This window comes from Belonocnema kinseyi, chromosome 4 (assembly GCF_010883055.1).
Source record: "Belonocnema kinseyi isolate 2016_QV_RU_SX_M_011 chromosome 4, B_treatae_v1, whole genome shotgun sequence".
NCBI classification, from domain to species: domain Eukaryota; kingdom Metazoa; phylum Arthropoda; class Insecta; order Hymenoptera; family Cynipidae; genus Belonocnema; species Belonocnema kinseyi.
In genome coordinates this window covers 100277158-100301408 of record NC_046660.1, presented here as the reverse complement: position 1 = coordinate 100301408, position 24251 = coordinate 100277158, and the positions used below count along the sequence as shown (strand labels likewise).

The window sequence follows — 24251 nt, the reverse complement described above, 5'->3', positions numbered from 1 at the left end:
AAATTCCTTGTTCTTATAAACTCTCTTATAGTCTTTAGCCTCCAGCAAACGAGTTCATGAAAATCCACAACTAGTGCAAAAATAGAAATCTGCTGAAGCTACTTCTCCCCTGCTATAAAATTACTCTATTAAAGAAGCAAACAAATTGTTCTTGAACTTTATTTACTAGATCTATAAACCTTGAGTCTTTTGGTCAAGGACTGAATTTATTAATTTAAGAATATTCTTAATTGAGGAGCTGGGTGAGGGATGAAATATTGATTAAGAAATATGAACAGAAACCTTAGCCTCATCTGTTCCTTGAAAGCAGAGACGATCTTCTCTCGCAGAGTCTTGAAATCAGATCCCCTTTCATTCGTCTCCTGTGGTTCAAATCTAGGTGCTTCGTCCCTCATTTTATTCCTGAGCCTTGAAATTTCGTTTCTTAAGTCACTAATGATATCCCGATATTGAGAAACGTGGTAGGTAACATCCAGAACATTTCTCTCAACTTTATTCGAAATTCGATTTGCTCGATCTGCATAAACGAGGGTATTTCGACTCTCATCTCTATTCACGGTTGCCGGTGATACATGAGCAATCATTACTGTTCGACAATTTCCGCTCAGAGCATCCTTTAGTAATCTTGTTAATTTCGAATCCCGATAATTCACGTATCTCGCTCCACCGGATAAGGCATTTATGCAATTTCCCAAAGCCAGTAAGGATCTGTTGATGTGAGCTCCTTCCTGAAGTCTCTTACCCTGGTTCTAAAAAATCATATTTTTTTCTAAGGAAGCTTTAGAATTTTAAAAGTGGAGGATCGTCAAATTTAAAGTGTAACCGATTTAAAGTCACAGTACAGCCGACCTCGAATATTAACTTTAAAAATTTGCCTATCTTTTGCACATAATTTTTTATTCCAAAACATCCCTCAAAATTTCAGAAAAATGATTTTATTTTAATTAAATAAAAATTTTTTTCAGTTTGACTTATTTTTTCTTTTATTTGCTAAAAATGTTGAACAAGAGAGCTCCGTTGTGGAGCTTTCCAACAGAAAAAAGAAAGTGGACAAAATTACGAAAGAAAATTAAAAAATTACTTTCTACCTTGAATATAGACTCCAAGTTGTGCCATGAGTTATGACTTATCAAGATTGACAATTTTTGCCTATTTTTAAGGGCTAAAAATGAAGTTTTTTTAAGAAATAAATCGTTCCAGATTCAATCTACGCTGATCATGCTAGAGGTTGCATAATAAAATAATTCATAATAATAAAATAAAAAATTAATAATTGTATAATATAATGAGAAATTGTGAGGTTTCGAACATTCTATTTATTTCATATGAGACTCACAAGAAATGAGGTAGTTTAAAAAAAGACAACTTTTCAGTTTCTAGCCTAGGGCATGCGAGTTTTGATTCTTGCGCTTCGCGCTCGATTTTGTCCATTATGCGAACTTTTCTACATTATGTTTAACACTATTATAACAAATTTATATTACATTTATTTCTGTACCTTGTACTGGGATTGTTTATTCATATAATGCAAAATAAAGTAAATTTTTAATAATCATAATTACTCTAACATTTGTAACTTATTTTGCATTCAGTTTTATTCTCAGCTAATATGAAAAGTGTATGATTTTAATAAATTTATATTATTACAATTCATAATGTGCTTTGGTATTGAAAGAGACGTATTTTTACTGTCTTATTTTTATAATTAAAAAAGTGTGCATCCCATAAAAAACCATATTGTTATTAAACATTTTATTGTAACTTATATCGTTTGTCCATAAATTTAATTTATTTTCAATCTCATTTTTATGCTTCAAACCAAAAATACGCGTCCTAGAGTAAAATGGTTCTAAAAAAGTTCGTAGATATAATTTAGGCGAAACATTTTGTTTAATAAAACGTTTTTGTAACTTGCGCCATTTTTTTAAAAAGTTAATTATTTATATATTTACTGTATTTTTATATGAAAAGTTTATAACCAATTTGTAGATCTTTTTTGCCTGAACAACTTTTGCCTTTTCATTTTTTTCTCTTGTGCGGTTTTTCCAAAAATTTAATTTGTTTATTTTTAATGTTGGATTCTTGGTTTTATTTTTGGGAATTCTATTATTATCTTGACTTTGTTTCATATTGTGCGTTGTTTGGCTTAAAATTTTCATTTTCGTTTGTTCTTTTCAATTTGGCTAACTCTATAACTCTGATAATTTTCTTTTAATCGAAAAAAGTCTTAAGGGCAAATCTTCGACTTTTCGATTATTACGAATAGCCGTATATAGAATTTTTAAATCTGGAAAAAATGATCCTTAACATTTTAAAAATGCTCTAACTTTTTGAATTTTTATGTTACGTTATCCGGTATACAGACGAACAACTGACAGTAAGACACCCGTGCAGAAATTTCCCCATCTTTCCCTGATAGAACAGTTTGCATATTTAATATTTGCATAATGTCGTGTAAAAATAAATATTTAATTAGAAAAAAAATTTTTAATTTAGTGTTTTAATTTTTTAAGCTGTCGGTTAGGAGGATGGCTTTTTCATCGAATTTCAACTAGTATGTTTAGCGCAATTCGGATGATATACAGTCGCATAGTGATGAACTGATAAAAGTACTGGCTGCCAGTAGCGTGAAAGTACCCTTTAGGAGTCCCTCACGGGCCATTCTCTTTATTTGGGTTGTAGGCGGGCTGACACCACAAGAACCCTACTAGAAAATCCAGTAGGGCCCCTATGGCCAGAGACCCACTAGAGCCTTTTCGAAATTTCCGCACCACCATAAAACCTGTTCTTTCGGGTTCAGTGGTCCTCAAAAGGTCGACATTCTATCAAATCCACGAAAGTCATTTTCCACATAAATCGAATACCTGCTCACTGATGAGAATGTAAAAATGGAATTTCTGAAAGCACAAAAACCCCACAATAAAGACAAGAAGGTTTTTTTTTAATTATGCGAATTTCCAATAAACTTAATTTTATCCTCGGATATTATCAGCATAGATTGGACCTGGAAAGATTTATTTTGAATAAACGGAATACTATTTTTGCCATTAAAATAGGCAAAAGTGGTCAACTTAGGACATTGTTTTTTTTTTAATTACTGAAAATTAAGTCTACTCTCATTCATCTGTGAAACACTTTTCCGTAAAGTTATTTAATTTAAAGATACACAATATTTTCTGAAACGTATTAATTTTCCGCTGCAAATCAAAAAGTGAAAACTTTTCAAATGACCATATCTTGAAACCTATTAAAGATGGAAGGATATTTTTTTAAGTTTTCTTCTTAATTTTGTCCACTTTTTTCCCGTTGGATGTTTTGCTCTGCAATGCATTGAAAATAATCCGTCCACGCAAGCGTGATTTTTGGAACTGTTTAAAAAAACTGGGTTTTGCAATTGATTTGTTTTGCAGATTTTTAAACGTTAAAAATGAGCACTTACTGAAGCTATCGCTTAAAAAATGTTACTGTACGATTATTATTTTTTCTAGTGCCAAAACCTGCAGAGGCCTGGATTACTATCAGATGGAAAAATTGAAATTTTGATCTCGCACATTTTTTTTAACTTTTAATTCGCAGAAAAATTATAATTTTAAAGAACCTTTATTTAATTGAAATACTTGATAGGTAGGTATTAATATAAAACACTAACAATTTTTAAGCCTCAGTTTTGTAGAGGCATTTGCATATTTTCAATATAGGCAACATTTTGGAGAACTTTATCTGTTACAAATTTAGTACAAAGGAAAAAGAATGTTGAACCTGATTATATAACAATTTGAAGTATGTAGATAAAAATGTCGGTGTACCCTCCCCTTCAAAGGTTCAAAACTTCAATCACTAGAAATTAAAAAAAGGAGTCAATTCACTTTTTTAAATGACCCAAGTTGACTGACTGATTTCCCTTTTTTTTATAAGAATACAAGTTTTAAAATGTTCCCTATATTTCTCCACTCTACATTATTTCAAAGTTTTTGTATCGTAATCGAAAAAAATTCAATATGGCCTTGAATCTAAAAGCTTTGTAAGTGAGAAAGCCTGTAAGTTTGAATTCTTTCAATCTTTTGCATGCAAATGAATTATGGAAATTTACAAGAATTGAGGAAAACCTGAATTTCATAAAGGACTTTAGATCAATTTCATTACAAATCGGGTCATGGTGAGAATAATTTTCTAATTGGACATATCATTCTAAAATCGAAATAAAGGAAGACACTTATTTCACAATTTGAACAAAAAATTTATTTTTTATTTTAACAATCATTCGAAGATTACTTTCGAATTATCAAAAAATTTCAGACTTTTATTCAAAATGTAATATTTTCCGAATGAGCATAGATATTCCGGATTTCTTTCTCTTTATTCGATGTTGAAATTTTGGCTCTTTTAATTAATCCCAAACTAAAATTTTTTTGTCTTACTGTTATTTTTTGAGAATAAAATAAAGAATACACGTCCTCTAAAAAAAATTATTCATGATAAAATTGTAGCTCTTTTTTGTATTACCAACTATTATACATATAATCATTCTTTGCGTAGCTTGTATCGTTTGTCCAAAAATTTATTTTTTTTAAATTTTGTATTTTTTTTTATTACAAATAAAACAAAAACTATGTATCCTATAAAAAGTCATTTATGACAAATTTGTAGATCCTTTTATAACTCTGATAATTTTCTTTTTATCGAAAAAAGTCGTAAGAAACAGTTATATCAAAGTATGGTTAAATAATTACTAGCAATTTTAACGTTGATATTGAGTTTGATATGACAAAAGTTGTCTCCGTTCAATATTAAATTTCACTTACCTTAGTTTGTTTTGCTCTTTCTGATCCAGCCAAGTCGATCATAAAAAGTCTTCCTTGGGTCACTCTAACCCGCTGCCTTTGATCTCTCTCAGTTTTAGTAGATTGTTTCACTGTCACACTCAGGAGAGCATGACTTCTAGAAGAAGTTTCATTCGCTGCTGTTGGTTCAACTGTCCTTGCTTTATTCCCCCGATACAAAAGCTGCATAACCTACATACATGAAATAAACTTAAAATTAATAAACCAGATATATATGTATATATATATTTGCAGAATAAGTTCATAATGGATTACTAAAATGAAGGGTCCCGGGGCATAAGGGCGAATGTTTTAAGACCCGAATTTTTCAGGATACACAAAAAAGTTATAATTTTAGTCTAAAATAAGGTGGAATCCAAACAATCAGGGCCTCGGCAAAAGTAGATAGAAAAGGTTCCAAGAGGTATACCGGCTCAGGGATCGAGCCCCGGACCTCCAACGTGAAGTCCGAGCGCCAACTCGCCTCAGCCACCAAGGCTTATAATATATTATTATGTTATGTGATATTATTTATTTATTTACCTTTATTATATTACTATTATTTTTGACCTATTGCTCAGCTCTATTCACTCGTAAAATAGGCCATTAAAACAAATTGGTTACAAAAAATTCGAATCTCCCCCTCCCATACTTCTCTCTCCATCTCCTCATTTTACCTACGTTCTCCCTCATTGCTTCCCCCAAACCCTCTCCATACATCCCCTACTTTCTACTTCACTTCCCCTTTAAAACCTTACTTCTCCCAAATTTACTTCCACCCTAAAAAGCAACAATTTCCGAAAAAAACCCTTTTTGTGAAAGAAATGTTGCGTTCTAAAAAACGCCGATTTTGACTCAGAAAGAGTAGCATAAATTTGGTATTTTTCAATTAAAAATATAAGAAATTATATACTTTCGAGGTATTATTTATCTCCATACTAAATCGTGAAATGAGCGGCGCGCGATTAGGAAAAAGAAAGCATTAAGAAAAAAACCCTAATGAATTGAGGGCGCGACCCAAAAAATGCCGGACATGAAACAGAAAAAGCTGCATAACTTTTTATTTCTATATTACAAAATAAAACCAAGAAAGTTCTTTTGAGATATTACTTCTGTCTGTCAAACCGTGAAATAAACATCATGAAAGAAGCGACCAACTGTGAGAAAAGACCAGCAGTAAACTGGGCTACTCTCTATAAATCTAGCGTTTATTTTCAGATATTGTTAACTGGATTTTTATAGAAATACCTAGTTTAAACAAATTACTTTTGGGGAAGCTGTGATACTTATGGAGGCCCGTAGCGAAAGAGGAGTGGGTTGACGAACAGCCTGTATACGCAAACTATTTCGCCGCTGAAAAAATTCTTGTAAAAGGTACGACGTGTACTCAAGAACGAAAATATTGGCACACAAAGAGCTGCATAGCATTTATATATAATCTCATTTAAAAAAGTACCTTTGAGCGAGTGCTTAGCCTAAAAATACTTTCAGAATTTGGCACTTACGCCCTTATTTCCTGTGACCCTTAACATATTTTTCTCTGAAAATAAAGTGAGAAATATTGTAGTATAAAAAGTGTGAATTTTGTATTTTACTACAAAACTATTTTTACCGCGGTTTTCTTTGATTTTTATAAAAGATCGAAGTGAGTAATTGTTATCTGTCTAAGGAAGAACATGAAAATTTCAATCTTTAGGAAAACATTTGGAAACCCCGAGAGAAACTGAGAATTGAGCTGGAATTTTTTCCGAAATTCAGCCACCACCCAGCACTATGGAATATAATCTAGATTTAAATCATGGGTATTAACCTCGTCTGTCGAAGTTGCAGATATTTCCGTGAGACCTGTTACTTGACTATTACGATTTCGACATTCATCACGCAATTCTAAGTAACCTGAGGAAGGGTTCAACAGGTCTCGAATATTTTCATTGTAAATTTCCATGTAGGACATCGTCACCTGTAAAATATAATTTCATGGATATGTAATGCAATAAACTAAGAATCTAAATATCGGAATCATATTATCTAGAGTATGCACATCAGTGAACAATCTTATGAAATTATTTTGATAGGCCAACATTTCAACGGAACCATTACTATTTCTAATTTCAAATTTAAACTTATTATTACTTATTATATAATATTTATTTTCAAAATTAATGCTAACCGTGTGTTCAACATTGTCAGGAAATTGACGAGTTGCTAAGAAAATATCGTTGAGGGCGCGAACCATGACTCCAGGTTCAGTTGGACTTCCAACCATGGTATGCGTTTTTCCGGCCCCGGTAGCTCCATAAGCAAAAACAGTAGCATTGTAGCCACCCAAAACGTCTTGAACCAAAGACTTCGTTGTTCCTTCATATACGGCTTCCTACACGAATTACTTTTGTTTTAATCTTCATTAATTGATATTTTTATAGACATTTTTTCGTTTTTTAGGTCAAATAATACCCTGTCAGCAGTAGAGTAGGGCCCGAAAACTTTGTAATTATTTATATTTCGTTTTTGTAATTCAAATTCAAAATACGTAAAAATCTAAAAATACCTGCGATTTAACCTTTTCTTCAACTAGAAAAGTTCGTTCTGTGCATAGAAGGAAAATTAGCATTTAATCAACAAAATATCAACACGAATACGGACGATACAATATTTTTGATACCCAAGAACATTTGTCTTATCTCTAGAAAATTTACTTAAATGACGAAAATCTATTTTCTTTAACCCAGTACATTTTCTTGTGACAGGAAATATGTTCTTAGATTAGGAAAATATTTCGTATACGTAACGATTTTTTCTTGATTTAAAATTAATTCTTTTTTTGCATGGAATCCTTCAAATATTACTCACCAAAAATTGAAAATAATATATTCCCTTTTTTATCAAGTAGAGATTTATAAAAATATATTTACTTCAATTGATACATTTTTCAAAAAGAGGAAAATACCCCTCACAGCAATAGGATATACCGGGATATCCCATTTAATCCCATTTATCTCCCAGGTTGTCCCAAGGATATCCCAGGGATAACCCGTCGGATATCCTGCAAGGCGGAAATTTGGATATCCCAGGGATAACCCCAGGATATCCAGGGTAATCCTGGGACGTTTACGGGATATTCAAATGTCCCAAGTAGGATATAAATTAATTTTCTATATCTTACTTGGGACATTTGAATATCCCGTAAACGTTCCAGGGTTACCCTGGATATCCTGGGGTTATCTTTGGGTAATACAAATTTCCGCCTTGCGGGATATCCACCTGGTTATCCCTGGGATATCCTTGGGACAACCTGGGAGATAAGTGGAATCAAATAGGATATTCCGGTATATCCCATTACTGTGAGGGACATCACTCGCTTGCATCTATAATACAGGCCCACAAAAAAATAAGTTGTCTGCATGATACAAGTGACTAGGCTACCCATATGGATTTTAAGCCGCTGAATCCGAATCTTGCCTCAGAACTTTTCCTACGCGTCTCAGTTTTCCTTTAGATGCAGAAAATAGGGAAAACCTAGGGATATTCAGGACATTATTTTGATAATATCAGTATTCGGAAGAATAAACGTAAGGGTGGCATATTCTTATGTGTTGGGACTCGTAAAGGCCCAATTCATACACGAAAATTCCCCAGTGTGCTTTCCGTTTCCCCTAGCTAGAATAAATCTAGGGAAATTGATGGCTCGCTTATGTTATACAGACTTATACGGCAAAAAAATGTTATATCCTTTTACCAAAATTTGTCTGCAGAGACAAGTGACTAGGATACCCTTATGGATTTTGAGCCGCTGAATCCAAATCTGGCCTCAGAATTTCTCATACATGTGTCAGTTTTTCCCTAGATGTAGAAAATAAGGGAAAACCTAGGGATAATTTGGACGTTATTTTGATAATACCAGTACATGCGAAAATAGGCACATCGATGTTATATTCTTAAGTGGAACGACTTGTAGATACTTATAATTTGTACACGGAAATTCTCTAGTGTGCCTTTTTCCCATTGCTTGGGTAATTCTAGGAAAATTAAAGGTCTTTCTCAAATTATATAGATTTATACGGAGAAAAATAATAAAAATCTCATATCCTTTACAAGTTTGCGTGTGAAATCAGTCACTTTTCCCGTGCAGATAACTTTTATTTTGGTGCACCAGAAAATCCCTAGGCTTTTCCTTACCTTATCTGCAAAGGATATGACGTTTTTGTTATTTTCCCCCGAATAAATCTGTATGATATGAGAAAGACCTTCAATTTTCCTAGAATCACTCGAGCTAGGGGAAACAGAAGGCACACTATGAGACTTTCTGTATACAAATTAAGTCTTTGTAAGTAGCTACACTTAACAATATAATATCCTTGTGAATATTTTCGCGTATACTGGTATTATGAAAATACCATCCAAATTATCCCTAGGTTTCCCTTATTTTCTGCATCTTAGGGGAAAACTGAGACGCGTATAAAAAATTCTGAGCTCAGATTTGGATTCAGCGGCTCAAAATCCATAAGGGTACCCTAGTCAATTGTTTCGTGCAGTCAATTTTTTGTATGTCCTGTGACCAGAAAATCACTAGGCTCTTCCCTACTTTTTGCGTCTAGGGGGAAACTGGTACAAGCCCGAAAAATTTAGTGTTCAAATTTAGATTCAGAACGCAAAACTGCAAAGGATATAGCATTTTTGTTATTTTTTGCCACATAAGTCTGCATAACATGAGCTTTAATTTTGAATATATGCACTTTCTTAAAATTGTGTTTCGATATGCAGTTACTGGGAAATCCGGAAACGTACTTAAAGATAAGTAATTCATTTCAATTTATTAGATTTTTACGGTAAAAAATAAATTTTAATCCTACAAATTACAAATAACGCTGAGATTTTGAACCGGGCAAACAAACGAAGACACAAACCCAAGACGACTCTCTCGGTTCCAGTTTTACCTTCCCTCTTTCCCAACCCTCCCTTATTAACTGAATTTTTGGTGGGACTGACGTTATAACTACAATCTCCACCATATGACGAGTCGATACTTAACTTTGACATGATTTCGACTCAGAAAATAAACTTATTGCATAAAGGTGATACTTGGGCGTATAATATAAACAATGAATAATACAAAATAAAAAATAGCCTCGGAAAAGACTGGAACTTTTAATGACAAAAGACATGCACACAGAAAATCTAAAGGTCATGTTTCAGGCGACGAATGGAGACTGGGTGTTTGGAATGCTAGGGGAGTAAATGATCTCAAAGTAAAAGAATTGCGTGAAACTACGGACGTAAGGAAACTAGATATTTTATGTGTGACTGAAACAACGAAAAAGGGATGCGAAACCAAAGACATAAAAAACCGCGTGTTGAAAGGTGGATTTGTAATATGGTCAGGAGTAGACAGTGAATTACATTTTAAACAAGAAGTAGGTCTGATTTTGAATGAAAGAGCAAAGCAGCATCTCGGAGACCATGGTTTCGCATCTCCCAGACTGCTGTGGGCTAGAATGGAAGTAGAAATCAGAAGACTATTTATCATAGCATGCTACGCGCCAGTCGATAGTGATCCTAGAGAAGTAAAAGACGCCTTCTGGAACACTTTAAATGAAACAATAAATATTTGCGAATATGGGGAAAGAATAATTCTACTAGGAGACATGAACGGATGGGTGGGCATCCAAAATCAGGATACAGAAAGAGTACTAGGTAATTTTGGGGATCCAAGAACAAACTACAACGGAGATAAATTAGTCTATGCTTAGAAAGGGGTTTGTTTATTACAAATACTTAGTTTAGGCATAAAATGATCCACATGTACACCTGGTCTAAAGGACATAGCCGCTGTATAATTGACTTTGCTGTTGCGGATGAATGACTAAGAGCGTTAGTCAAAGAACAAGGGTCATGAGGGGTCCTGAATGCAACACTGATCATTACCTTCTGATCTCAAAAATTAAATTAAGTCGGGGATGGAGAAAAAAGAGAACCAAGAAAACAAAAGAAACGTGAATCAAAATTGAAAACCTACAGAAACTGGATGTGTGAATAGGTTTCCAAAATAAGATTATCGAAAGCATAGATAGGGCAACAGGGGAGGACCGTATAAAAAACAAAGATATAAAGGGAGCCTGGACAATGTTACGGGATATCCTTGTTAGATGTACGATCGAAGTGTGTAGTACCGCAGTTGTAGGAAGAATGTCTGGTGATGCGTGGTGGAATGATGAAATTCAGGCTGCCCAAAAAGTAAAAAGAGAAGTGTACAAGAAAAATTTGAACATCGCAGGTCTCAGCAATGAGGAAAGAAATAGACGTAGAAATAATTATAGACACGAAAACAGGATACTCCAACGATTAGTTAAGGAACGTAAAGATACAATTAAACCAGAAGAAGAGATGAAAATACAAAACGACTTTGAAGGAAGTAAGAAACTGCTTTATAAAAAAATGAAAGGAAACAAAAGTACAGATTTGTCAACATGAGAAATAGTAGGGGGGAAATGGTATATGATGCAGACGGATACTAGAGGCTTTCAGATACAATTTTTGGAAACAATTCGGAGATGAAGCTATAGGACACCACAACTGCGATGTTGAACACGATGCGATGGAAAACTCAATTGAGAAAGTCTGTGTCACTGCGGTTAGGGATATAATTAAGAACTTGAAAAACGATAAGGCTGCCGGGGTAGACGGTATCAACGCTGAAATGCTTAAACACGCTGGCGAGTGCATACCACATAGACTGCGCGAATTGATAAATTTATGTTTCGAGATGGGAGACGTCCCAGACGATTGGAAAAAAGCCATTATCGTACCAATTAACAAGAGAAAGGGAGATAAAAGCGACTGCAATCATTACAGAGGGATTAGCTTATTAGGTACCGTAAGTAAAATATACTCAAAAATACTTATTCGTAGGGGAATAGAAATAACAGAAGCAAAAATTTGGGGTGTCGAAAGTGGGTTTATGCCAGGAAGGTCATGTACGGATCGAATATTCAGCATAAGGCAAATAACAGAAAAAAGTTTGAGAGTAGGAAAAAAAATTTACTGTGCATTTTTGACCTAGAAAAAGCGCTTGCCAAGGTAGATAGAAGTAAACTTTGGGAAGTCCTGAAAGAGTATGGAGTCAATGGATGGCTCCTACAAGCTATAAAAACAATATATACAGGTAGCAAAGCGAGTGTAAGAGTGAATGAGAAATTGAGTGACTGTTTCGATATTATTCAAGGAGTTAGACAAGGATACGTGATGTCTTCATGGTTATTTATATTATTTATGGACAAATGTTTAAGAATGGCTCTTTTCGACGAAGAGGGTGTGGATCTCAAAACAGTAAGGATACGTGGGTTAGCGTTCGCAGATGATAAGGTCGTTATAGCAGAGTCAATCGAAGACTTACAAAGAATTTTGAATAAACTAGATGCAAGCATGAAGAGCATGGGCCTCAAAATTAACGCAAATAAAACAAAAACTATGGTATTCAAAGGAAAGATTAAGAAAACACTATGCAATATTTTATTAAATGATGAGAGAATTGAAGTTGATAAGTTCGTATACCTAGATATCTAATTTACTAGGGACAGGAAAATAGATGATGAATTAGATAGACGCATAAACGAAGGTAAAAAGGTTATTAGTAGAGCAGACCCCCTTATCAGAAGTAAAAATATATCAAATAAAGCTTAAATGTCAATACATAATTTTATATTTGTACCGACTGTACTATACAGTAGCGAGACATGGCCTTATCAAGAAAAAGATAAGAGTAAAATTAACGCAATTGACATGAGATTCATGCGCATAATATGCAGGAAAACTCTGATGGACAAAGTAAGTAACAAGATAATTCTAAAAGAATGTGGTGTAGAAGAGACGCTAGTAGATACATGGGAAAGAAATAGGTTAAAATGGTTCGGGCATGTTGAGAGAATGCCAAATGAACAACTAACGAAACAAGTGTATCAAGGCAAAGTAAATGGCAGCGTGCCCAGAGGTAGATCGTGGAAAGAATTGTTAGAATGTGTGAATGAGACCCTAGTTAGAAGAGACATAAGAAGTCACAGAAACGCGAGAGCCTGCATGAGAAGATGCATGGACATAAAAGAAGCTAGAGCAGTATGCCAAGACAGGAAAGTATGGCGGTAAATAGTTAATAAAAAAAGTGTCAGTAGAGTGAATGACGCCTGAAACAAAAGACGCTGGCCACTAATGGACCCAAGTGGGGAACCTTATATAACGACTTTGTGAGGAACTTCACTTGGGGTGAGTGCTAGAGAGATTGATCAGCAACTTGGGTCGGAACAGTGTTGCGGAACGAACGTGTTATTTACATACATAGCACGAGAATTCTGGATTAATATGAAAACTCTCTATCCCTTCCATACACTACTCCTTTCCCCCACTGAGTGACCCACGCCTACCCCGAAAGGGAAATGCTTTAATGGTATATATAAGACCTTCAATTTCTCTAGACTTATTCTAGCTATAGGAAAAGGAAAGCACACTGGGGAATTTTAGGGTATGAATTTGATCCTTACGAGTCCCAACATATAAGAATGTGTCACCCATACGTTTATTGTTCCGTATACTGGTATTATCAAAATAATGTCCTAAATATTCCTAGGTTTTCCCTATTTTATGCATCTAAGGGAAAACTGAGAAGTGTGGGAGAAATTCTGAGGCCAGATTTGGATTCAGCGGCTCAAAATCCATAAGCGCTGACTTAACAATTCTGATTAGGCGACTGCAATTTCGCATCATTTTTCTAGAATTTATAACTCAGATATGAGTAAGTGAATGGCGTCGTTCTAACAGTTGATGAACAGCTCACTTATACAACGATCGATTATCATATTTTTCTCGTGACGCCTCAGGTGACAAATGTTTATTGTGTAATTGACAAAAAGTAAACACTCGCAATAAAAAAAATAAATTATACGCTTTTACTGGTTAACATTTTAAAAGTGATTAAAGAATATAATAAATTCGTAATAAAAACAAGATTTAAAACAGATGTAGTAAAACTATTTGAATATTCTATAATAAAATTATAAAAATGTAGTATCTGACCTGAGTAGAATCTTCGCCGAAAACTACATCGTACAGATATTGTCGTGGGAAACTTCTTTTTTGTTTGTCGGTTTCCACGTCGTCGATCATAACCATCTGTACAATAAAGTCAGGGTTTTAATGGAGTTGTTGCATATTTTCAAATCTATTTTTTCCCTTGTAAAATTAAAAGAGCATTCAAAATTAAATATAATTACTTAAGCAAAGTTTTTTTAATAAGTTTTAATTTTGTTTAATCGTTTAAAAGGTGTACTTTTTTGCGACAAGATGAGGCATTTGCGACTGAGCAAGTGTTGCCAGTAAACATCAGTCCGCATCAGTCTGATTGACGCAGTTGATAGAGGAATTAATATGGCCGCTAGTGATTGGGTTAAACATACCCTAAACTTGTGAACTTAAAACTATTTTTTTGACGCGAGAGCATCATTCGTGTTAAACGTTTTTTCGTAAAGGTAAAAACCCTTTTACAGTTTTTATTTTTTATCTTTTAAACAAATTTTTTAATATGAATGGTTTTGTGTCAAAAAATGATTTTAAAGATCATACATTGAGGGAAAATTGAATAAAACCTTTTCAATTTTTGTTTGCACAAGAAATTACTTTCTGCTTCTGCGCTCAAAAATGGCCCTCAATGGCGCTCAAATGGCTGATTTCTACTTTTATATTTGCATTCTGAACACATTTGATTTTACTCATGTATTTTCAAATATATTTATAAAGGGAAGAACACACCCTTCTTAACTACCTTAAATATTACCTTTAAAAAGTCGCCCATTTTTTCTTTGTATATGAGGCAAAAAGATAAGTATTTTGCGCAACAGAATATTAATCGTGAAGCATTTTGTCAATCAGTTTTATAAAGATTTGTAAATAATAAGATTTTGAATCTTAAATTGTTTAGTTTTTCAGGATTATTTTATTTATTTTTTTGTTAATATTATACTTGCGACAATTTGTTTAGATTGATTTTTCTTTTTAAGAGGTAGTTTAAAAATAGTGATAACCTCCCCTCCTATACACCACTTTAGGATAAATGTTAACCCAGATATATGATTTTAATATGGAATATTTATTTTTACTTATTTGTAGTTTAATTAATCTTGAATGTCAAAATTGTTAAATACGAAACATTTTAATATGTTGCAGTAAAGAAGCCACTGAGAACGTCTTCAGTAGAGTAAACAACGTATGGTCAGACTTTGGACTTTCTCTTTCTAAAAGAATGACTTTCGTTCTATCACTATACTTAACCATTTTAAAAATAACGACAAAAAGGATTTTAAGAGGAGCATTGAATTTTTCATCGATAAAATATAATTTAAATCCCCTAATGATTATTAATTTTTTTAATACTTTCAAACATCTTTTATAGTTTTTATTAAGCATATTGTTCTATATTTATATATGTGTTTTATTAAACAGATATGATGAAAATATCTGCAATTATTAATCAATCAATTTAAAAACTTGCCTTCTCATTGATGGCATGAAGAGATCTTCCTGATTCGTCGCGTCCAAGTGGCCTAATCCGAACTGCAACCTAAAACAAATGTTCATAGAACCATTTACAACTTTTTTACATTTTTCCTACTGAATAGAAATTTTAATTCCGATGGGGACAATTTTGCCGAATGTTTATAAGAAAAATCAAATTTTGCTAATAGGATTTCCAGACAAAAAATGGGCCTCAATCTAGCTTAAAGTAAAAGAAATACTTAATTTAAGGTGTAAAAAAATGAAGCTGACTTAAATATTGTTCACACCTTACATTTTTGTCTTTTATTTAGAAGTAATCTTAAATTCAGCAGAAATTGAACTGAATTCAAGTACCTTTATGCGCAGGCCTTTTAAAATTAAATTGTCGACAACCTCGTCGACAACTATAATTTGGTGATTGTGAATTCTTTTTTGTCAAAGCTCCTTCGAGTTGAACGAACACATTCTCATGACGTACCTCCTGCTTCGTACTTGATTTTGTCCAAATTATGAACTTTTCTACACTATGTTCAACACTATTACATCAAATGTATGTTATATTTATTTCTATACCTCTGCATGATACTGTTATTTAGATATTGTAAAATAATGTACAAATTTTATTTTTCATGATTACTGTAATATTTTCTTCTTATCTTATAATATGTATTGATATTGAAACATACGTATTTTCATGATCTTCCTTTAAAAATAAAAAAGTGCGCGTCATATAGAAAAACAATATTCTTATTAAACGTGTTGTTGCAACTTGTGTTGTTTTTCCATAAATTGAATTTGTTTATTTTCAATGTTTTTTTTTTTTAATTTAAACCAAAAATACGCATCCTTGCGTAAAGTGTCTCGAAAAAAATTTGTACATATAACTTAGGCAACAAATTTTATCAGTTAAAATGTTATCCTATCTTGTGTCGTTTTCCAAAGATTTTATTTTTTTAATTTTAAATGTTATTTTCACGAATAAAACAAAAGCTACGCATCCTATCAAAAAATGATTGATAAAACATTTAAAGCTATTTTTACGTAAAACAACTTCTGTCAATTCATTTTTTATGTAGCTTGTGTCGTTTGTCTGAAAACTTAATTTATATATTTTTAATGCTGTTTTTTACAAACTCTTTGCAAGTATTACGAATAACATTACAGAGAATTATTTAATTTTGAAAAAAGTGATCTCAAAAATTTTAAAAAAGCACTCAATTTTGAAATTTTTATCCAAAATGGTTGGTTAACGAACTTGACCTTCAGTTTTCGACACTAAAAGAGTGTAACAAAGGCCAATCTAATAGATTAATATATTCAAAAGTCATCGTGTCTACAAACAGACAAACAGACATACATACGGACAGACAGTTATATCGTTTATTTACGATTTATACCTTTTCAACATTGTATTACACAGTGTAATAAAAAAATAGTCTTCACAATTTCTTGGGGAATATCTAAAGGAAAAATGCACAACAAAAAATCCGCTCGCTTCGCGGGCACATTCTCATAGCGCGCTACATGCGCGGCTCGCAAGTTTGAGCGCGCCTAGGGCGCGCGACTGTTGGTTCTCGCACTCCGCGCTCGATAATGTATTTACCTCGCGCTCCGCAATCGGTCTTTGTATATTCCTTACACTTGTGCACAGATTTTTTAAAGTGAAGGTCAAAACGTCGACAAAAGTAATTTGGTGATAGTGACTTCTTTTTTGTTAAAGCTTCTTTGGCTTTAACGAATACATTCTCATCACGTATCTTGTTCTTCACACTCGAATTTGTATCTCAACTTGTATATCATTCCCATAAATGTATATTATTATAATTCATAACAAGCAGTGATATTAAAACAGACGTACTTTCATTGTCTCTTTTAAAAAAATGCGCATTCCTTAAAAAAAATGGTTATCAAACATTTTACTGCAACTTCTGCCGGTTTTTCAAAAACTTAATTTACTCATTTCCAATTTTATTTTTACGATTTAAATGTAGCACATACGGTCGAAACATCAGCCTTCCCTTGTTTAAACTTCTAAATTAAATCCCTACCTCAGTGACTCACAAAACTTGGATTAACGAGGGTTTGGGGGCGGGGGTGGGAGGCGGTTAGTTTCAACCAAGAGTCACAGCTGGTTAGTGTTTTATGCTGAGAATTTCAACCAACCTTCAGCAGCGTTGTGTTAGATGGGAGTTCATATGATCTTATTTTCATATTCCCGGCCCACCGTGGGAAAAACATGTCATTTTTTGTTTAAAATAACGTACAGCCTACAAATATTAAGCGATTTGAACAAAAAAAATTGAAAAAAAACTGTTAAGATTTCTAAGAGAGTTGTTGAGCCTGAATTTTCAATTAGGTTTTCAATTTTTTATAAATAAACAAATAAGACGAAAAAATTGCCATTTTATCTATTTGACGTTCACAGTGCTCGTCAATAACAGGAAAAGTGTTAAAATCGCCTAAGTTTCAAAAACTCATATTAGCTAAAGATGTTCCAATATTACATATTAAATAACACAATTTTTTATAAACAAATTATTTTTTGAAATAATGTTTTGTATGATTTTCCATAATCATACGTTTTTCTTAGTTATATTGCAAGACATTTGAATGGAAATTAAGTGATATTAAAAAAAAAATTCTCAAGATTATAATTCTTTATATTATAAACAAATTTTATGGTAAATGCAGTAATCAGGCATTTTTCGACAGAAAAAATCGTTTTTTTCGATGTACATTTTTTTAAATGCGGAACTTTATGATATTTGCCACAAAATTAATAATTTTTATATTAATCTTATGATCTTTTAAACAAATGTAATAAACAAATGCATTATTTGGGCAGTGTCAAATCTCTCAAAAATACAGTTGGTGGGTAGTGGTGTTTCCTATATTTGTAGGGGTGGCTGGGGGGTGTAGGGTAGTCCGTTTAGCGTGCAATCGACTCGGGATACTTATAAGATACTACCATGATTTTTTCAGATTTTTTGGTCCAAAAATAAATTAGGCCAAAAACAGGCCTTACCGATCCTCCCCCTTTCAAGCTCTCTTTTTCCAATTATTTGTTATTATGCGAAGAAATTTTAACAGGAATATCAATACAATAATTTTTAAATAAATAATTTAAATCGATTACAATTTTTCTTCGCGTGATATTTCATTTTTTTCAGTTGTAGCTTGCTTTACAACTTTTTTCAATGACAGGAAATGTAATTTTTCATAAACATTACAAATTTTTAATGACAGCACTTAACAAATTTCATCGTGAACTTTAACAAGTTTTAAATAAATTTTTTTATCTTTCGTGTAAGATTTATTTATTAGGTGCTAAAACTGAGACTTGGCAAAACAAAGTCCCGATACTGGGCCAAGCATCGGCGGAGGATCAGAAAATATAAAAAGCCAATAAAGCCTGTCAGTACTGGCTCAAAATTGGGCCGAATTAAATAAAACATGGTATGCCGTGGTAAAAGTGACACTTGGCCCAGTAATGTGCCGTCACTGGGCCAGACTTTGGCTGATCCTCGTGAAACATGGTTCCCCGTACTAAAAGTGATACTTGGCGCAATAAAGTGCCGATAGTGGGCCAAGCATTGGTGGATGATCAGCAAATATAAATAGCCAATATACGCTGCCAGCACTGGCTCAACACTGGGCCTATTAAAATGCCGATATTGACCCAATGACTTTAGCCGACCTTTGGCTGCCAAAATTGGACCAACACTGGGCAATTTGTCCGTCCACAGATGCCCGAATAATGAATTTGTATTTAAAAATCATAAAATTTGTCAACTCATCATGAGGGTTGACGAATTTATTATGAAGACCCCAATTACAAGTCTGATATCGAAACAAAAAAGAATCTTTCCGTCTACACATGCCCCAATAATGCATTTGTTTATTAAATTTGTTTGAAAAAACTCATAAAATTGATCAAAAAATTATGAATTTTACTGAAATTTTTTTATGAAGTTCCCAACTGAAAAGACTGCCATTGAAAAAACCAAATTTATCTGTCGAAAAACGCCCGAATAATGCATTTCTTTATTAAATTTGTTTAAAAATGTATAAGATTAATCAACAAATCATGAATTTTGCTAAAATTATCATAAATTTCCAAATTGAAAAAAATTAACCTAGAAAAAACGAATATTTATGTCGAAAAACGTCTGATTACTGCCGCTGTACATTATGTTTGTTTATAATTTGAAGAATTGTAATCAGAAGAGAAATTTTTTCATATAATATTGTTCCGATTCCAATTTCTTGCAACATAACTTGAAAAAACTTGTAGTTATGTAAAATCGTTAAAAAATTTTTTTTTGTATATTGTCTAATATTTCAATATCTTTAACTAATGCTATTTTATGCAACTTAGGCGATTTCAACCATTTTCCTGTTATTGTGGAGCACCTGGAACGTCAAATAGAAAAAAGGCCATTTTTTCGTCATATTTGTTTATTTATAAAAAATTTAAAACCTAATTAAAAAATCAGACTGGACATCTCTCTTAGAAATATTATTAGCTTTTTTTGCAATTTTTTTTGTCGAAATAGGTGAAGATTTGTGGGCTGTACGCTATTTTGAATCAAACAAGTCATTTTTCTTCCCAATGTGCGGCACTCCTTTGAGCCCGAAAACAAAAACTCTTTTTTTTTAATAATCTTGTAGGTTTTATAAAAAAAAAAGTCATTAGGATAAATTGATCGTCTGATTGGATACTATGAATACCCGTAAGATAATTTTTGAATTTAAAAAAAAGTGGTCTCAAAAATTTTGAAAATACGCTCGCTTTTTGAATTTTCACCCATAATGTCTGGCTGACGAACTTGACCTTTATTTTAGGTCACTAAAAGAGTATACCAAGGCCCATCCAATCTGTCAATTCTTTTGAAAGTTATTGGGCTAACAAACTAAAAATCTACAGCCGCACACACAGGGAGACAGACATATTCGTAAAAATCTGTTTTTCGGATTCAGGGGGTCTCAAAACGTGGACATTTGATAAAAACGGAGTGGGCCAAATTTTACACAAATCTAATACCTTCTCTTCAGGTAAAATTTGTCTAAGCATGTGTAAGCTTTTTTAAGATTGAAATACATTGCAAAAAGAGTCTGCAAGAGTCAGAAATTGGAAATACAGCGAATTTCCTTAATTCGGATTTGTGGGCCATTTTAGCGTAGAAATACACTGAAAAACATTCTATTAAATATCGAATCCATATTAATAATGCTGCTTTTTAGGATCTCTATACTCAACCTTTTCGCGTTTTATTGATTTTAAATTCCAGAATTTTTTATTTTCGACCCGCCCTAGTGTATAAAACCTATTGAAGTAGCTAATGGTCGAATAAAGTCCCCATGAAAAAGACCCTTATGGTCGTTATGGAGTAATGAAAAGGGCCATACAGCCGGATAAATTCCCGGAATTTGAAGCCCAAGACGAACAATTTAGATTTCAAAACGAGTTGGCAGGGATTTTTGCAGTTTGTTTTTTCAAAACATGAAATATACACCTACTTCCTGTTACTTTCAGAACACGAGTACAGTGCTAAGAGATTCAGTATATTATAGCTCCTCGTATCATCCCCCACTTAAATACAAAAATAATGTTGACCCTAACTTAAAAAAACGCGAATATAATATAATATTTATGTGAATTGTTTTTGATAAATAAATTACTAAACATTTTTTTGAAGATTCGACGATTTTTTAAAAATATTTTAATAACAGTGATCATGATACAAAGCTAATTCAGCGGGGATCTATAAAGAAAAAATCGGAAATAAGCAACTCAGTGTTCTCTTGTACTTAATTTCAATAAAAACGCAGTCGCCCACACATTTTTCGACATTAAAAGCGATTATGCAATCGCTATTGTATATAAAATGCAAATTTGTTTTCGTTCCGCTTTAACGTCCCGTCAGTGTCATCCATCGATTCTTCCATCGTCCTCGAACACATATCGTATCTATCCATTGGAGTATGAACTCTTCTTCAGAACAACGACCCAATATTGATTTGGTCCTACTACTAATGTTTTCCTTTTTATTGCTTGTCTTGCTGAACATAAAAAACTCAGTCCTATCATCCCAGATCACGCCGCAAAAAATCTCATGCATCTTTATTCCCATTGAGGTTCATATCGAATTTCTGATTCACTACTTTTTAATCGGTTTTCATTACTTTATTCGATAATGATTCGCATTTTTTGTTTACATGTGATTCTATATTGGTTCAATTATTGTTTTGTTCAGTTATAAATGTGAGATAATTACAACGCAGATAATTTTGTATTTTTTTACAATGCAAGCAAAATGTATATGTATAATCTAAAAAAATAAATATGCGGGTTGTTAAATTATTTATGAGGGACTTACAGCTCGTACAACTTTATTATGTTTACACAAATACATGCAATCGTTATTGAAAAAGGCCTATTGCATTTCACTTGTGATAAACATTAATCTATCATAAATGAAACTGTAGTGAACAGAATGAAAAATATAAGTTTCAAAAGGATTGCATAATCAATCACTGTTTACATATATTTAACAATGACTACTTAGTACTCTTTAATATTAAAATATCTATTATTACAGTATTTACTATCGAATATTCTAGAATTTTTTTAGTTATAGCTTGGAGTTTTGAAGCTTAATTCACAAATTAATTTACGTTCTGGCTGAGATTGAACTAGTTTATTTTGATATTACTTAAAATGGGAAATAATTTAATTAAAATAATAATTATAAAATTGTGTAATTTTCAAGGCTGGAAGTTGACAATATTTAATTTTATTTCTAAATTTTTAATAGTTTAAATTAGAATGTTCATGATTTGAAAGTTTACAATTCGTAATGTTTACTATAAGCTTGTCAGTGAGTCGCCTTTTTACTTTTCAAAAAATTTAAGATTTAATACTTTTTGATTGAGATATACGTTTATATGTGTACAATTGTTTAATTTTGAATTAAAATTGTTCGAAACACCAACAGCACACAATATTGTAAAAATTTTTCTGCAGGATATGGATGGAATCGTCCAAAAAAGATTTATTTGTAATATTGCCAAAATGATACAATAATATTGTACAACAATTTTATATATTTTATTGTTTTGTATATCTCGCCGCCAAACACTGTTGGAAATGGAGATCCACTTCTCCCTTTTCCTGTTTCAACATTGCAATTTAATTCTTAGATTTGAAAATTCTACACTTTTGGTTTCAAATTCAAATCGTTTAAAATTTTATAGTTTAAAAAGAAATTAAATTAAAAGTGCTTCTAGTTGTAAAATTTTTCAGTGTCTAGTTCTTAATTTTAAAATGAACTGAAAACTTTAAAATAAAAATTATTTATAAAAAACGTTTCATATTTAAAATCTATAAATGAGAAAATTGTAATCGCTTTGTCTTGCACAATTTCAAATTGAAAGGCTTAACAGTTGAAAAATCTTCAGTGCTTAATTTTAATATGTGAATGGAGAATTGTTCAATTGTAATTATTTTTCTATTGGAAGAGCTCGAAATAAAAATCGTTTGATTTCAATGGTTTTCACTTTAGAGTTTAATTAAGTTTAAATTTAATTTTAGTGTTTCCACTTTGTAATTTCAATTTTTTTTATTTGAAGACTATCTAATTGTGAAGTATTGATCAATATTTTATATTTTTAAATTTAGAATTATATTTCGCTTTACATACGCTTATTTGGAGATAATTTTCTAAATAATTTAATATATAAATTGTTAAGTTGTGAAGGTTTCAATTTTAACTTAACTTTTTTGAAAACCGGGAATTGTTTCTGATTTTTGAGTGGCCACTATGATTTTCAATTTAATTTGTTTTTCATATTCTATAATAAAAATATTCTTAATGATATTATGTTGGAAAAGAAGATGGACATATCGCCCCGAAATTCGGGTTGACCAGCTAACCTTCGGTACTGAAACCATGAATTAAAAATTGAAATAATCCGAGTTAAATAGTTTTTCATTTAATAGATTTTTAACTTACAATTAATTTTTCTTCGATAGGTCGACTCGTGGATTCCTTAAAATCCTGACCATTACTGCTTGTACTGCTACTGCTACCACTACTACTGCTGCACTGCGTCATCTTCTTGAAGACTTGATCAAAATTTGCAATAGTCAACTTTCAGAAGCACTTAGTCAGTTTGAAACTTCAGACGCTTCATTTAAATTTTTTCATCCATATATTGATTATCATTATTGCACTTGACACTAGTTTCAGTATATAGACATACTACAAATTCTGGTACCAATGTAACACTTATATTAATCGCTTCACTTCGATAATTCGATATGATAATTTTTTATATTTTAAAGTCCCTATTCAAACACTAACACTTTTTCTCATCTTATCAAATCCTGTATTTTTAGTACAGGAAATCGATTTCTCTGGTTAGGAATTTTCCTTCCCCTATAAAAAAAGTACCTTTTCTCGGTATCATTTACTTTAGAGTACACATTAAATTTGAAAATCTTCTATGACTAAAAGTCTTCCAATTTATCACAAAATCTACATTTTAAATAGGCGATGGTACGAATAAACGTGAAATGATTTAAACAAATTAATTTAAAATTAATTCAACTCAACTTTTATTCATAATTTTAATTACAAATATTTCTAAGCATATTTTGTGAACTATTTATTTATATTGAATGAGAATTTAAAACTGAGTTGGTATGCTGTTAAAGGTAGGATTTAAAGTTATTTATTTTGAAAGGAGTAAATTGCAGGTTCTCAACAAGTCGGGACAAGAAACGCGACTAAAGGTGGCGTGTCTCTTCTATTCAGGTGAGGTATGAAATACCTGCGTGGATTTCCTAACTTTCTTGACACCTGCGCAACAATACCGTTCCTTTTCGATCTC

The 24251-nt window shown here is 32.2% G+C and overlaps 1 protein-coding gene across 1 annotated transcript in view; it reads right to left on the bottom strand.

Moving 5' to 3' along the window:
* The window catches only part of LOC117171729 (kinesin-like protein KIF19), a 62512-nt gene that overhangs the window by 9305 nt on the left and 28956 nt on the right, over positions 1–24251 (bottom strand). The window contains exons 10-14 of the mRNA XM_033359293.1: positions 13881–13976; positions 6991–7194; positions 6631–6780; positions 4803–5012; positions 283–749 (exon numbers count right to left, since the gene is read on the bottom strand). Coding sequence (XP_033215184.1) covers positions 283–749; positions 4803–5012; positions 6631–6780; positions 6991–7194; positions 13881–13976 — 1127 coding nt within the window. The remainder of the gene's footprint in view (positions 1–282; positions 750–4802; positions 5013–6630; positions 6781–6990; positions 7195–13880; positions 13977–24251) is intronic.